Genomic DNA, 17,601 nt, shown 5'->3' on the forward strand with positions numbered 1-17,601 from the left:
TCGAAGCTGGTGTTTACCAACGCTACCTGGAATATATTCACTAAAAACAATAAAGTGACACATTGAGACCGATGTTACCGCTAGTAAATCATGCAGATCTTTGTCCATAAATCCAGCGGCTATATAAAAATACATTTAAAAAGTTGACTAAATGGCCCAACCCATTCTATATTGGATACGTGACCTGTATATATTAAAAGTATGGGATGATTTATGTAAAATTTATGAAAAATCATTGAATAGAAGACCTTTCCGTCCAAACGGATCTACCATCAGCCCCTATCAGCGCCAATTGTCACCACGCATTCGTAACTAAACTGTTCACAAAAAGAAAGTTTTACGAAGATTTTCGCGGCCACGAGAATGACTCAATAAGCCGCCGGAATATCGCGAAAAATATTTGCACGTGATACAGAAATCAATGCGTACATCTTCATCCATAATGATTGCTTGTCAACGACAATGAACGCCCGAGAAATGGTGATACCGAGCGAGCACCCGAATGGCGTAAGCTGCTTATAGTCGTCATGTGGATTTAAGCAAGCATATGATGATATGAAATGAGATATCGGCAGAAACGAGAAAATTGTGCAGCGAAATTGATCCTGGTGACGAGTTGAAATTCGTCGTCGTCTACGGAACGTCTGAAACCATACAGCTGTCTGATAGACAACGACAGTCCGTCTGTCCGTCAGACTCGTTTAATGCTGCCAATCTCACCGCTAATTGCCATCGTAATATTCATTAGACGTCGTTAGTAGGGGGTATTCGAGTATAATTTCCCTTTCACTTTGAACGAGGTATCGAGGTACTTATCGCTGCCGCGTGATGCGGTAGTTTCAGCCACTTCGGTTACACTAGTTGAAGAACAGAGTGACAGTGATAGTAATTGATGGGTATCTCTATTGTTTCGCTAATATTGTGTGCGCATTTGTTTGAAAATATATATTACTCAAATACGTATGAATTTCTTTCGCTGCTCAAGCCTCAAAATTGGACATTATCAGCAAGTTTGTGATCTCTTCTCCCCCTCAACTCGCTGATCATCACTCGAGACATTGATAGCGGGTTCGAGGAACCCCTCCCCCCCCATATAAGGGAGGCCTGAGAAAAGCCATTGACCAAGAAATAAAATTGTGCAGACCAGTGACCGACAGCTTGAACCCACTTCATCACGTTTTTTTTATACGTACCTTCAATTGTCATCATCGTTCTCAGTTCTCTGTTCAAAAGATCGAATCTTCTTTCGAGATCGTCTTCTTTTTCTCTGAAAATATGAGGAAAAAAATCAGAAGCAAAATATAGCTGAGACATTTCTAATTTCTTGTCAATTACAATAGAACATGAATGCGTGTTTATATTTGATGAGTAGTTTTCTATTACGAACAAACGCTTTTCTAGTTCTTTGTGTGATTTAATTCCGTTATTGTGAGTGCCAATTTTTGGGGTGGGTTCGTAATGGATACAAAACAATAGATAACCAGCTTTCTATTGATAAAGACCAGTCTTAAAGTAAATATCCTCACAGTTGTTTGATATAAAATACGTTTTTGTGGAATAGTTTAGTATTTCTTGACACAGTCATTGTGCTAGTGTATAGTATAGCCATTAGGTAACCCAAACCTTACCCCCATGGTCTCGGTAAACATTCAAATTCCACCCTCACTGCGCCTTTTGTGAAAAGCCTTCCATTAATCTATTTCAGTAAATGATTAAGAAGAAACAGGCCTGTAGTAAAGCAGGCCACGCAAAACGCTAGACAAATGATTTAATGAGATGATATGTATTCAGGATGGTGGATAAAGTATGATATCAAGGGCATATTTAGGTGTAGTATGGTCCAAAGTAGGCCAAAATAAGATCCAAAATGATCAAAAGGAACTGAAAAGGCCAGAAAAGGCCCAAATCCACCCTCTTCAGATAAAGTGCTCATCCCAATTTTCAGGAGTCCATCCCGTTCAAAAATTCCTAGATACACCCATAAAAATTTCCAAGTCTTTTGAATATAATGATTAATTACCTAAACGGCGTAGTAGAATGAAAGAGTTATTCACATTATTTACAACCTTATTCAATAGTCATAAACATCATTCATAATTTGTGAATCGGTAAGTCAAACCGTGCGCAGGGGTCTCTATCTTCGAGACACAATGGAACCCAATACAGCTGGCATTTCGTGTAGAATAATATTAGCTCAGTCAATTTCAAATCATGTCAGAGAGAGAGAGACAACCTCTAGAGCGGACCCGCGTACACTCAAAATCACTAACTCAATGAATTATGGATACTCGAGTGATAAAAAACGGATTGGACAAATACTCGCCAAACAAACCATATCGACTTAAAGCACTCTGTCTTGCACGAAGCGCTGGTTTTCTTTTTAGTCAACAAGCCTAATTGGAGGCTATCAGACGCTTTCAATGCTCGACTATGTGCCAAAGTATACGATTTCAAGCACGCAGTAGACAAATTGAGCGTCACTCAAAAAAGCCATTCACCGCCGGAAAAAAATGTCATCAAATTCTTTAATCGGATGCCTGTTTTGTGCGCACGTCATGAAAACTAAGAAGCATTTCGAGTAATGTTTGATCTTTTGACACAACTTTTTTCGGTTCCGCATAAAACTATAATTATACAGCGATAAAAAGCGGTTCATTGATCAGTTCAGGAAAATCACCGAGGAGGGGGGAGGGGGAGGTGGTCGTCATTCAGAGAAATATTCATTGCCTATATGATCTCAATAGTAGTCCAAAAACTAGTCTATTTGTAAATGATATCTGAGTTGGATGGCTGTATTGCCTTATGATTGTTTAAGTATTGCAATTGCTTAAGTGGAGCGGTGTGGCCGAGTGGGAAGCCAGGTCGTGGGTTCGAACCCCGTACATTGCCGTAGTGTCCTCGGGCAAGACACTTATCCTCATTGCCTCTCTCCACCCGGGAGTAAATGGGTACCTGTGACTCCTGAGCTCGGTGTTACTTCTCCCCAGGGAGAGATGACTGATACATGTTAGAGTATAAAATTGGCCGGGGTAATAATACCGAAAATGTAAAGCGCTCAGAGCAGCCTGGCTGGATTTAGCGCTATATAAGACACATATTATCATTATCATTATTATTATTATTATCATTATTATTATTATTAAAGTCAAACTCAGGTATGTCGTCACATCACTGAAGACGTCACAACTTTTCGAGTCCGAATTAGTGCATTTCCAGTTCAATTTACTCATGGTAAATGATCTCATTTTATAAGGTGTCGACATAATGATCGTCCCAGCTACGACACCTTAACGGAGTTTCACTGCATTTACATTTTTCAACAAACATCCCTATAGTTGATCGGATCACGAATGAATCCTACTGTATAACCAACACGATAATGATGTGTAATTCTAAATTCATATATTTACTGTAATGTAAATTCGGAATATATTTACAATGGAAACATATTCTATTTGTTCACAGTTGTACACATCGGTAACTGTCGATGAGAGTAATAAAAGCCGTGACACGAGAAACAGATGACACAGTCCTCTTATCACACGCCGTTCTATAGAACATGTATAACACTCCAGTTGGTCATCTCGAACAGGTGACACAGCTAACTGTACTCTTAACGCCAACCACGAACCACTCTACCAGTTAGTTCAGGCAATGTTCAAGCTTTAGTTTTTTTTTTTTTACTCAATTCAAAAGCAATCGATATCTTTAAAAAGGGAACGACGAATTCATCGTATCGAACAATGTTTTCGATCTCATGAAAAGCTAATCGTTAAACATTCGGCTTTTGAGATATTTGATCAGAGATATGTTCAGTAAATACTGACTGTTTATTGTCGAACGTAGAAAATTTGTAAAGATCTGTTGAGTAAGAATTATGCTTCATAAAAGGAAAGGTGAAAAATTAATCACTCTAATTGCCGACCGCTGAGATGAGGAAAACTTCATTAATTAGTCTTATTAATGACTAACCACAGATCGTAGCGACTAATTATGAAATGCCCTCAACCCCCCCCCCCCCCACGAACAGTGTTGATTATTCGGTACACAATGTAACAGTAGTTTACAATGGATGGACAGACGCCACTCTCTGACTTCAACTCGACTTCATCCCGTCAATGACATCATCGAAACGCATGACAAATCGTCGAACTAATTAATTATTTCAGACGACCGGTACAACAAACGTTTGTATCATACTGAGAACACCGGTCGTCACTTTCATCGCGATCACCAGGGGGCGTGGGCATTACCCCGGGTCGACGCTATGAAAGCCTGTAACATCCATTATCTGTAATATCCGGAGTTTTTGCTGCGTTAAGACGCGGATACATCAGCGAACAGGACGTGTCCCCAGGTAGACAATTCCCTGTCTTGATTGCTTCTTAATACTCTGACTTCCTTCTTTACCAGTCGCAAATCGCAATGAAATATATTAGGGTCGGATTGCCGGCGTATTCCGCGATCGATGTTTGAGGGTCGGGAATACCGAGACCTCGTCGTGCGTTACGCTTAAATCTTGTCTCGGTTGAAAGTTTGTTAAAAGCTTTCTAAACTTACTGAACAGATGAATCACAGAGCTTTAAAACACTTAAAGGATCACGTAGGATATGAGAATATTGCGGTGCCGGGTCGCGACGATTTCACCGACGAAATCTTTAAGATATTATATTCCCCTAATGTAACGTCCCCGACGGCCTTAAATATGAATCATTTTGATCACCTTTCACAGAACAGCATCGCGCAAGATTATATTCTACACAGTCTCCATGCTTAATACCGATCCATTATAGTCCCTCTTTTTCGCTATATCAGTTTTCGGAAGTGTCTTCGTACCAAATTCTATTTTTTGCTCTTAAAAATACTGAGATGAGTTGAAGAGTAATGTAAAAGTTTTCAAGTTGTCAACTATGGCACTTATTGATGCTTTTAAACATAGTTTTTAAGAAAAACATTTTTAAGTGTAATCATCTTTTTATATCTATCTGATATGCAATGTTTTTGTGTATCTCAACAATTTTTAAGTGTTAATATTTTTTTTTAAGTGCAGTGATTTCAACAGTTACTGCGCTATATAAGAAAATTATCATTATCATTATAATGACCTATGCCTCAGGGTTGAACCATATATTAAACTTTTTGACCAGCCATGATACGAGTCCATCAAGTTCATCTGGCAACAAGAAATTGAGCACGACATTTGGGAATTGGTAAAACATATAATTAGAAGATTATTTTCACCTAAATTAACAAGTACTTGGGATACAAACAAGTGAACTATAGTCAATTACATAAGGAAAGGTGTTCGCACAATTGATGGCTCTGAATCAAGGATTAACACTAATCTAGTAATTGTATATAATGTAACCATCAATTTACCTAATGAAACCACTTTTACTTGAATCAACTGGGAAAGGCAAACAATCTTGAGAAACCAGCCAATTTTCACCATACTGACAATGAGGTGTGTCTAGCTAACTGGAAACATGGCTACAACACCAGATCACACACCCATCTAATGATATAACTGACCATACAATATGGTATTTCTAAAGGCAGGACACACATAATTAAAATGTATCATGAAAATTCAATTATTGCCTGCCATTTCTAAGAAGTTGTCATCAACCCAAGACATAAGCGCGAAATGTGGGTTAATTAACGAGTAAATGAACAGCTCGAAACCTGGGATAACGAGGTGGGGGGGGATTCTCCTCTGAGACCAGTTTCATAGAAACAATTCAACCAACAATCTTCATCCTAAAACTCCATGTTTTCGAGAACAATTCAAACTTTTTCCCAGAAAATTCGTAACAATAAGTACGGTTTTAAATTGGTCTGTTCCAGGTACAGACCAAATTAGAACGAACTCACCACCGTTTAGTGCAAGAAGAGCAGAATGTGAAGACTTTCTCTTATAGTATTTCAATATAATCCGAGTATTCTATGCATGTAATATTATAACCAGTAATTACAAGCTCACAACTACTGATATTTGATACGCTAAACACCGATATCTACAGGTAAATCGAGACAATTCATACTTGAAAAGCTTTTTCACGATGATCCACTTCTCCGCATTTTTTTTCGCACGTCATTTTTACCGCGTCTTTTTTTCCCGATCTCTTATCGAATACGAAGGAATAAGCTACTTATCAACACAGATACGTCGTATTCACGAGGCAAAGGTCACGTTTTTTCTCGCTAAGATTTCATCCTTCCTTACGACGAAGGTGTTGATTTTTTTTCGCTAGAAACCCAAGTATGCCGCGCCGAAAAAAGCGACTCTTCTAATGATAAGCCGTTAGAGTGAAGATTATGATAACAGAATGTATTCACCGATATATTGTATTTACTTACAGTATATTCAGTTGCATTTGACGTCTGATAAGAGCGTTCTTCTTATTCACTAATAAAAACCATTCTTGCATCAAACGATCCTCATCTTCTTTCAAACCTAGAAATAACAACATCATTTATGAGTACTCGATACAAAATTCTTCATCAACAGATTTTTCTAGAATTGGGTTCTCTGTGTACATCAAATAGAAATCTTCAGCAGATATTTCTCAAGAAAAGTTGAGCAAAATCTGAAATGTATCGTCGAGTTAGTAGTTTCACAATGTTTCGACTAAAATCAGTCATCTTCAGGAATACCACAGTTACAACAAGATTATGAGATATATCTACAATCCAGAACAAGCATAATAATCAAACAATAATTAAGTAACGCGAGAGAGAATTGTTTCTTCACTGAATATTGTTGCAACTCTAGCGAAGATGACTATGAGGATATAGTCGAAACGTTAAAATGAACCACTAGCTCCAGGAAATATTTCAGACTCTAGTTATTCACTTTTATAGTGAGATTTTGAGTTATCGTTTAAACACAGACTCAGAGTGTTTCATCAATAGTTACATTCTTCCTGTGATACTGTATCAAGTAGGGATAGATTAACTCACAATAAACAAAGTATCAGATTCTCTTCGATTTGATCCCGAGCCAAATTTAGATATTCAAAAGTGTGACTAAATAACTCAGTAAACATTTGGTAACAGTAGAGGGTTCGATGTGACAATAGGACGCCCACATGTCTATTCTATATTAGTATTAGATAACCTCAGATAATACAAATACATTACATCAACTGAGGCAAATATCTGAAAACATGGCTTTCTTCAGCCGGAGATGACTTTATTTGTGCTTTTAGATGCTTCCAAATGAATAAATACCGGAAATAACACAAATAAATTGCGCCAACCACAAAATGAGCACACTCAATTGTGTATGGGCTCCCATCATTAGATATTCAAAGGTTTCCTAGGCTTATCTGCAGATGCCGATGAACCCATATAACGGAGAAATCTGCCGCACGCATCGCAATCATTATTAGCCCGACACGAGACATTGGAAAATCGGAAAGACAGGAGATAATTCATATGATAAATAAATGACGCGGCTGGAGGTTACATTTACACGGTATCCGTAAATACTGCACAAAAACTAGCGAAATACATAAATGTAGAATCAGCAAATACTGCAGAAACTAGGATTTAACATTTATGTAGAAATTGGATTAAAAGGTATGAAATGTAACATTACGATCATTCTTGTTGATTATCACTCAATTAGCACTCGGTTACATAACGGCTGAATTTCAGAGAATCTCGATAATGAGTTTTGAGAAGTAAGATAGCTGGAGGGTTGCGAGTGGGTGACAGTACAGATGAAAGAACAGATAGACCAGTAAATGGGAACTGATATCAGTGAAAACAGTTGGCAATGTTGACAAAGTTAAACCGAAGTCTCTCGTAACCATTAATGGTAACATTATCAACAACATTCCTCTCTTTGTGTCATCTATCGATTGGAATACTTGAACAGTTCCATACAGAAGAGAGAGAGAGAGAGCAGCTGGTCTCTTGCCATGTGGTTTACTTCTGTATCTCTCGTACCACTTACAGCGAGCAAGGCCTTTTTCTTGTACCTTTAATGGTGAGCAAACACTTGCCAAATGGAAACTTTCACGCAAGATTGCTACTCGAGTTCACGAGTGTAACTACAGTCCCGGGCAATCGGACCTTATACGAGATCAATTCAGATATACAGTTGGTAAATCATTTTCACTGTCCATTTCCATAGAGATTGTATAGAAGTCTAAAGCAGATGAAGTGTATCTTCCACATAGTCTAGATTTCCTATTTTAAACTCATTTAGATAAGTCTAATGCTTATAATGCACTAATAATGACTTCTTATTAATTAAATTTCTCAAAATTGTCTGGGGCAGGACTCTCTTCGTTTTTAGGTTCACGTAAAGTCTTCAGTACTCCCCTTGTCAGGATTAGAAATGATACCCTGTTCAAGATTTTTTGCCCCTTTTACAGGCAAATACAGTCTCATTAGCACCTTCGATCTGGTCCTGGTATAACAAACCTCATAGGGATATTTCACAGTAATAGAAATATAATATAAATATTATAAATAATCAATATTTCACTGAGACAAATAAAGAACATTTCGAATATTGAACAATGTCATATTAGTTCCTATAGCGCGTGTTAAATCAGTGGTGGCAGCACGTGCTAGTCAGTCACATGATTCGTACCTTCATTCATAGCTTTACGTAATGATTTTTCTAGTTTATCTGCCTGTTCGTCGATCTGTTTCTGTTCTCTTTCTAACGACAACATCTCAGTCAAAACGTACTGACTTTTATCCAGTAAATCCTGAGCGAAATGCGACAAGAAAATTAGATGAAAATATATCCTCTAAATCGTAAAATTATCAGCGGTAAATTATAGATTAACAGATAGATACCTCTCCTTCATTATCAGATAAAAGAGATGAACTCTCACCATCGCTGTCCCAATCATGTTTACTATGCACTGAAACAACAATTACAAAACACAACTTTAATATTTCATATTTCTTCGCGAATCAGAATGTTACATTCACCAGTTTTACCTCTCGGTGACTCGACTTTTATCAATTTCTTATTGGGAACGTCGTTATCGATGTTTAATGAATCGGGCGTATCTACGCAAGGGTCAGTCTGAAAAATATCATTAAAAGAAATTGTATCATAGAAACAATTGTTTCATAGTTCATAGTTTACTCTGTTTTCGAGTTTTTATTACATCTTATTACTTAATCAGTCTCTTTTTTCTGGATTTATATCTTATCATTTTGACAGAACACTTATGATTATGATAATATATTTTCTTATATAGTGCAGATCTATAAAATAATTGCTGCGCTTCACAATATAAAACACCGTATAAAGAACTCGTTAAGTATACAATATGCATCGTAAAACAATACAGAGTAGAACAAAATATGATTTGAAAATATCAACGGATGGAGTTTCTCTCACAGATTTAGGCAGTTTGTTCCTGACAATTGGACTAATATATTCAAAAGATTGACTGCCATACAAAATAGTATTCACTAGTATTCTTGAAGATGACTTACTATTAGGATATATGGTCGAAACCTTGAATGAATCAGAAACTCATGGAAACATTGTTGAATTTTATATCATCTTTAGAACACGACAGAAAATTTCATCAACGGCATTTAACTTTAGTCATTATTATTCAAAGATGAAACAGAGAATTCCCCCGCTGAGACACTACTCCAAAAAGATGTGTTTCAGGGTTTTTCCGCAAAAAGCTGCATAAACAGATTTCACAGTTAGAGTATTGTCTATACGCAAGCAAATATCTTAATAACCTCATTCATTATTATTCATAGACCAAACAGAGATTCCCCCATTGAGCCACTATTCCAAAAAGATGTTTCAGGGTCTCTACATAGAAAAAGCTGCGTAAACAGATTTCATAAAGGCACCCCCCCCCCCTGATAATTAGTTTATAATTTACAGCGAATTTAACCCCACCGCGCACAGGGGTTAATGAATAAATAGATAGGGACCCGACGCCTTTAGCTTCATTAAATAACAACACAAAAAACACCGACAATCCGGCTGAATCAACAAATCTCCATCCACCAAACAAGCATGAAAATGCAGCTTTACTGATGAATCAATAAGATTAACTGGTAATCAGTGTTGTACCGTAGAACGTTCGCTGGTCTCGTACAGGTGTGACACGAACCGACCACCGACGGACAGCAATCAATCTCCTGTATTGTCTTAGATGCAACATGAGAAAAGACGACACCGTTCTCGCCCCGGTCGTCCGCTCGAGTCCGGCCGGAAAATGCGACGCGTTCGCAGCGGGATATTTTCATTGAACTCGAGAAAATAAATTGATCACGTCCGGGCAACGGTAACAATGGAAAAACACCGGCGCAAAAAATAGTCTCATCGGTCGGTCGTCTGGTGGTGCGGGAGATGATGATCAGATCATCTGACTGTAACTCTGACCCCTGAAGGGTTTTAACTATTCACAGATTAAGACTGCGTTATACAATACAGTGTTCTAGTGACCACAGGGGGTCACATACTTCTTCTTAGTTGTCAAGGCGCATATTTCCAGCGAAGTTCGGATGGAAATAATCCACCCGAAATGAAACTATTGTCTAAAAGAAAAAAAACACGCGTAGAAGCATATTCTCATAAAATGTCTTTAAAATAATTCGCTCCTCGTCAGATTTAGATTCAGTATTGAATATCAAATCTCTAATTCATAAGGTTTTAAATATCAGTGGTGACACAATGACTCATCGGTTTGTGAAGATATGAATTTGAAATTAGTTGTATAATATTCTCTCTCTTTCTCTCTCTCTCTGACCACAGATATCAAACAAAGCTGTTATGTAATCTAGTTATAGGGGACACCTGTCTTCAGAAGATAGACACGTGGTCTGACTGGGTCTACCCCTATGGGCCTACCCCGGGGTTCAACAGCCTTTGAGCAAATTTTCAAAAGATCAGTCAAAATTTCATCTCCTTGTTACCGTTGATACGCAAAACAAAATTCATCAGTTTCAAACTCAATTACTTGAGATTCTCTAAGAATGAGGGAATTAGTAAGGGTTCGACTCCCTTTAAGCTGAAAGGGGATGAATTCTAAGATTCTCTATGAGAGGGTTCGCTCAGAGGGGTTGGTTCTCAATATGCTGAGATACCCTACTTCTGAGAGGGTTTTCTGCGAGGATTTAAGCTGAAAAGGGGTGTTATTTCTGAGATTCAGCTGAGAGGAGTTTGGTTCCATATAAACACTGACAGGGATTGTTTTTCGAGATACCCTATATCTTTGAGAGGGTTGACTGAAAGGGGGGGTTGGCAATAGAAATGTCATTCCATAAATCACCTGATTATCATCGCACATGATTATAAGCTTTATAGAAGGCAGACTAATAACACATTAGATGACAATGCCTCGAGGCTTATTGAATTCTGATCTGTATAATTAACAGAACTATCCCATCTCCTATCCCATCTCACAGGTGTGAGAAATGTCCAATATTCTATATAAATTCAAAACTAATTACGAGTTTTCGAACGCTTTCACGTCACAATATCGGGGTAAAAATCATGAAATACGATTCGATCTTTTATCGAAGTCAAGTTTCTACCACAAACAAAGGCGTCTTACGATGTATTCACACAGCAAATTTACAATAAACTGAAAACAAACCATTGTCTACAATTAATTAAATCATCGTCCAATTGATTAATGTAGGGCACGAATTTATCTATAAAAACCAGTGATTTTCTGAGTATATAAATTATTCAGTGATACCGACTATTTCCCTTCCGGACAATGTTTAATCTGTAACCGATTCCAATTCACATTAGCACTTTTTCAATTTTTAATGCAGTATTGATGAAGCTGTAATCTACTGTGTGATGCCCTGGTGTAAGTGATATCGCCGGTTTAGTTGTGACATTACCGTGTTTCCTCACACCCTTCGCTCTGTAAAATGTTTACTCAAGGATTACCGAGCCCCGGACCCCGACTCACGTATATAATCTATTAATTTTATGCGGCTTCGCGTCCGGGTTTTATCAGTATTCGAGCGAGCGCAATTCTGATATCTCAGAGCACGCTACCCACGTCGACTTTCATAGAAAGAATATTTTCTTTTTTTGCGGGAAAAATTCAGATTGACAAACCACAACGCATACAGCGAGCGGACTGTGCTCAGAGAGATAAACATTTAACTGAGAGGAGAGATGATGTTTGCGTGGTTACCGCAATATTTATGTTTTTCTGACCTCATATTACAATATCATTCTCGAGTCAAGACAGATTTTCATGGTCAAAAAAGATCTGACTTAGGTTGAGTCTACAGTACAATCCAACTCAGATATCGCTCTCATGTCAAACAGATTTTGCCCACTCTTAAAAGATCTGACACGGGCAGAGTTTACAGTAACGTACAACTCAAATATCGCTCTCAAGCCAGGTAGATTTTCGCATTTCCTAAAAAAAATCATACTTGAACAGAGTCTACTGCGATCATCACGATAGAAAACTCTTCATTAACGTCGTTGAATAGATGCAGAATAATCGAATTCAGCCGCAAATTGAGATGAAATCGTCAACAATCACCGATGCGTTTATAAAATCAACTGCCTCGCTGAACAATGAATAGATGACTTATTAATTTCATTAACCTTCCCGCAACGGGTCATTACTGCTTCCTACGATAAACGCTGCTTTAAACTGGCGCGATTTCGCTTCTAAAATTCATCATAAAAAGCGCCAATTAACGGGTATTTTCACGGCTGAGCGCTGTCTCTTCACTGATACCGACGCTATTCAATATAACCCGTTATCGGACGACAAAATTTGCGGGATGTTTGACCGCAGTTTACCGCGATTAATTATCGGATAAAAAAACCGTCGACTTTCATCATCATCGGCAAGACTTATAACGACTCATTTGCATAAGATACTTATGTCTACTTAATAACCGACAAATCGACGACTCTGAGGAAGGAGAGATAGGTGCGCGCATCGCCTTATCGTTTAACCAACGTTTCCACCTATGACCTCATCAACACTTTACAAAACCCGATTGATTTTCTATATCTATACTGCATTTTTAAATAAACATTTGCGGTGGATTAAAAACAGACTTTAATCTGGCCAGAGCTTCAATCTTATACAGGACAGGGATATAAGCTTGTTTTATTCAGTTTTAATCATTTCTTTATTCATCTTAAGTTTGAACCATCAATCACGGATGTATAACCTAGTTAATATGTCCATGCATAAATCAACTTCAAAAAAGTCATATACTCAGGGTTCTCACAGATCTGGGAATCCCTGATATTTACAATATCTCGACAAAAAAATTCCCTGGTTGATTTACAAGATATCCTCGTTTCATACGTGTACACTAATTGTATGTACTGTCAATTTTCATTGTCTGTAATATGTATTATACTGTATTTTGTAACTGGCTTTTGCTCTGCGCAAATTTGTAAATTTTGAGAGCAATAAATCTATCTATCTATCTATCGGTGGCGGCTGTGCTTTCACCAGCAAGAACAAGTTCAAGACATCAAAAGTGTTTTTGATTTTTCCTTGGTTTTGATGAGAAGAGACTGAAATCCCTGATTTTCTTACTGATTTTCCTGATCGGTGAGAACCCTGGTGTCCCAGAAGCAATAATTCCGTTAACCCTTTCAGTGCTGATCAATTAATACCCTATACTGCTGGAGATAATTTGAAAATCTTTAAAAATTCCACCCTAGTGTGTTGAATAACGGGAATACCGCTATAGTGCGCCTACACCACGGTGCGGTGTATCGTTAGTTTCTACTATTTCACTATGTTTGACAGGTGCTGCCATTTTTCAAGAGAGATAATTACTAATTACTAATTACATCAATACACCGCAGTGCAGTGTACTAGCAAAATCTATCACTGATTTATACACTGCACTGCGGTGTAGACGCACTGAAAGGGTTCAGAGCGATAAAATTGATATCTACCTGTCTAGCCGCTAGCTCTTGTATCTCCGGGTCGTTTGAACCCAGTTTTGAAGCGGTCACTGCTAATGACGCGGCCAACGAAGGCCTCGTCAACATGATCTTTTTCAGTTTCACGTTCGTGGAGTTCGTTTGAGGACCGGAATCTTCACCTGTTGGTGAAACAAATACAACGATATATACAATATTTCTATCGACGTATAACTTGAACAAACAATGAACCGGGGTTAAAAATCATCAACCAGTACGACAGTCCCGAGTTGACAGTTGCCTCCAGTAGACACTAGTAGTCAACCATGAACTGCAGAACTGGATCCATTTATCCGACACCTAAAGGTAAAATGAATTACAGTAAAACGTACATTTCAGTTTAATCATAGAAGATATCTAAGCGATATTGAGGATTGATAATCAGTAATTAGTGCAGAAAATGCATTCATTCGATCTATTTTAGGTTAATTGAGACATCAGCAATAATGAACCATGCTACATTCACTTCGACACTGACAGCAAAATACTAGAAAACTATCACTTCAAAAACAGCGATAAAGGCAACAAACTTTCAACTTTAAATATCATTTCATAGCGAGCTTTAAATGATTTAGTTCACTTCATTCTAAGTTATAATTTCATTCATGTAATTGTTAATTAAGGTTATTACGGTTTCCTTCAGTAGGACCAGTGGCTCAATAGTTGGTTTAAGCATGGACTCGAAAAAAGAAAAGTCCATGGTATAGCAACGCAGCTGCAATTGGTAGATCACTTTATGAGCTATCCACTGGTTCAATTCAACCAACTTTTGAGCGACTTCAACCTTCGAAGACGTGCATGTATCGAGTATGTGGCAGGGAGTTGTGTGAAAGCATACCGGGTCTTTTAAAACGGTGAAATCTGATATTACTGGTCTTCCGAAATCTCACTGAAAACAAATAATAAAACTGAATATAACGTGAAGGGTAGGACGGGTCATAGGGGTCCGAGGGGTAGAGCGAGTGACTACAACAAGCGACAAAGCTAAACGAAATGACGATTGAACCAAAACCGAAGTCGTCAGAATCGGCAAAAATAAGCTGATGATCGGCGGCGGTAAGCGCCTTAGCGAGAAAGTTAATTAAACTCTGTAAGGATTTGTAGCGTTCTGTCACAATCACTGAGAACAATCCAACATGATGGCATTAAACCGAAAACGTACATCATTCATCGCAGGCAGAAGATAATTAATATTTCGTGGCAGGTAAATGTTAAGCAGGTCGTACAACTGCATCCTACTGATTACCGACTATGTTCATCTTCTTTAAACTTGTTGTTTATTGCTTATAAATATCATATTTATGATCACAATCATACAGTGAAATCACCGAGATGATTTGGTTCGGATCCAACCATGGACTAGAGTCAAATCTGGCCTGTGTCTAATAAGAGAGCGCGTCCACAGGTAAATCACTTACTTCATACCGTAACACTACCAAAATGATGCTGTGGCAAGCGAGGTGAGTCAATTCTATGGGCTATGGTCCACGGCGAACAGGCATGGGCCAATTTGGCAGAGGTGTGAACGATTGAACCAGGCCTAACCTGGCACGGGTCAAAATGCTTTTACCGTATTGTCTAGAGTGGTATTGTCCAAATAAAGCAAAGCCTACCGCTCATAGTCTTAGATATGACTTGGACCTGCTCCCGATGGTTATAATGAAGTTGTCCGATTGAAGTTGCCTGAAGAATTCCTATGTAAGGAATAAACTTATTTCCCAACTCAACGTTTCTCTTTCTAAATTATGTTTCATGCTAAGAAACGATTTAAAAATGAAAGGCGTTGGATACGGGGACGATGTATATTAAAATGGCCGACGGCAGGTGAATTCCGAGAAAACGAGAACACGATGTAAAACGTTGGATTACCGATCACTAAGCTTACCACAAACTGTGTAATGTTCGGCGCAGCTTTGTTTTTCGACCAAACAATTTACATTTAATGGATTGCACACCTGTGCGCTGGCGAAATTGGAAAAGGAAATGGTTCTGGTGGCGCTTTGTCACACAGGGAAATAGTTAATCCTTCCTCGGAGCCAGCGCGCACTGCATCGCCGTCAAACAGAACTATACCCCTTTCACACCTCGCACGATTGTTGTCTAAGTTTTCTCTGATAATCCGTGAAACTTGACGGTTTGTTGCGCCATATAAGACGCGCGTATACTTCTAATCTATTTCGCTCGCGGGGTTTTTTTCGGGATGAGAACATGCGACATATTTCGATCTATTCTGTCAATATCGATGTTTTAATCGTTAAGCCGCGAAAACTAAAAAAACGAACTCAAATTTTACGCGTTATCTTCGCCCGAAGAGTTATGAATTCATTCTAGTTTTGTCAAGCAAATCACGAAGACACGAAACCAAAACCACAATATTAAGAAACAACAGCAATTAATACAATCATAGTTCAATGGAGAAATTTAGAATAGACTCATCACTAGTGCAAATGCTTAGAACGTTCTAAATATGTGAACGCAGATGTATATTTCATAATCTTTTGGTTAGGTTTTCATATACACATTTAAGACTGAGATTTTTCTCAATCAATCCCGAACATATTCTCTCCTTATTCAAACATGTATACGTTTGCAATTGTTTAAAACCGGCCTCAAATGAAATTCTGGTCGAATAAAACCGACGTAGGAATGTTACGGAGTAAAATGAAGCGAAAGCACGATTAATAGATGTAATTAACGCGATATGATCTACACTAACCTGACTGATTAGGACTAGTTGGTGAAAATGAGCCGTCATCCATTTTGAGTCCGCTCTGAATTCTTGCTTCAGCGATCAGTTTACGAGCTCTTACCCTTAAATCTTTCTGTCGATCGGAACCTTGAATCTACAATACACGAATCATTATATCTTCTATATTCAGGTGAAATATCAAACTTACGATTACACACGATTACACACGATTACACACGATTACACACGTATCTACTAAAGTAAATAGAATTTCAGACAGAAAATGAAAAAACTATGGCAGATTGTTTACTCAAACGCGGAACAGATATTTCCACAATTACAAATCAAAAACTTCTATATTTAGTACTATAATTATACAAATCTTATCATACAGAGGCATTTTGGCCCGGTTCCAACAGATTTGGCCCGTCCCTAATTACAGAGCAAGTTCACCATAAATCACTCATTCAACATTAAATGATGCTGTGGCAGGTGAGGTTAGACACTTCCAGCACCAGTTAGCATTTGGCCTGACCCATATTAAAATTTCGACACAAGCCTGGTCTGACGTTTTTGGTCAGGCCAAATTTAGTGCATATCAAACAGCCATGGGTGATGATGATTTACCTCTTTATTCTCATCATCAGTACCGGAAGTAGTTGTAGCGGTTATAGTGGAATCTTGACTAGAGTCGGCTGTTGTTTGTTTATAAGTAGAAGCGTCTCTTTTCGCTTGTTCCAATAAGAATTTGGCTCTCTCTTTAAGTTCCTCATGACGAGATCGAACTTTCGGCTGAAAAAAAGACAATGTTTTCGAAACGATCTTTGAAAATTAATAATGTTAGTTTGTATCTAATCCGTAAATGTATGAACCTATGTTTTGTGTTCTGTGCAATTGTAATTTTGCGGAGAAAAAAACTAATTGCAATTGTAATTGAAAGAAGTAGGACATCTAAGATATACGAGCTTCA

General features: G+C 38.0%; 1 protein-coding gene across 3 annotated transcripts in view; it reads right to left on the reverse strand.

Annotated features, from left to right (window-relative positions):
- Positions 1-17,601, reverse strand: part of LOC141904268 (EH domain-binding protein 1-like) — a 54,213-nt gene that overhangs the window by 13,526 nt on the left and 23,086 nt on the right. For all 3 annotated transcript variants that reach the window (XM_074792862.1, XM_074792854.1, XM_074792846.1), the window contains 8 exons: positions 17,259-17,423; positions 16,659-16,785; positions 13,916-14,064; positions 8,968-9,055; positions 8,821-8,888; positions 8,609-8,729; positions 6,361-6,457; positions 1,194-1,267 (listed from right to left, as the gene is read on the reverse strand). In XM_074792862.1, coding sequence (XP_074648963.1) covers positions 1,194-1,267; positions 6,361-6,457; positions 8,609-8,729; positions 8,821-8,888; positions 8,968-9,055; positions 13,916-14,064; positions 16,659-16,785; positions 17,259-17,423 — 889 coding nt within the window. The remainder of the gene's footprint in view (positions 1-1,193; positions 1,268-6,360; positions 6,458-8,608; positions 8,730-8,820; positions 8,889-8,967; positions 9,056-13,915; positions 14,065-16,658; positions 16,786-17,258; positions 17,424-17,601) is intronic.

Source organism: Tubulanus polymorphus, chromosome 1, assembly GCF_964204645.1.
Source record: "Tubulanus polymorphus chromosome 1, tnTubPoly1.2, whole genome shotgun sequence".
Classification (NCBI taxonomy): Eukaryota; Metazoa; Nemertea; class Palaeonemertea; order Tubulaniformes; family Tubulanidae; genus Tubulanus; species Tubulanus polymorphus.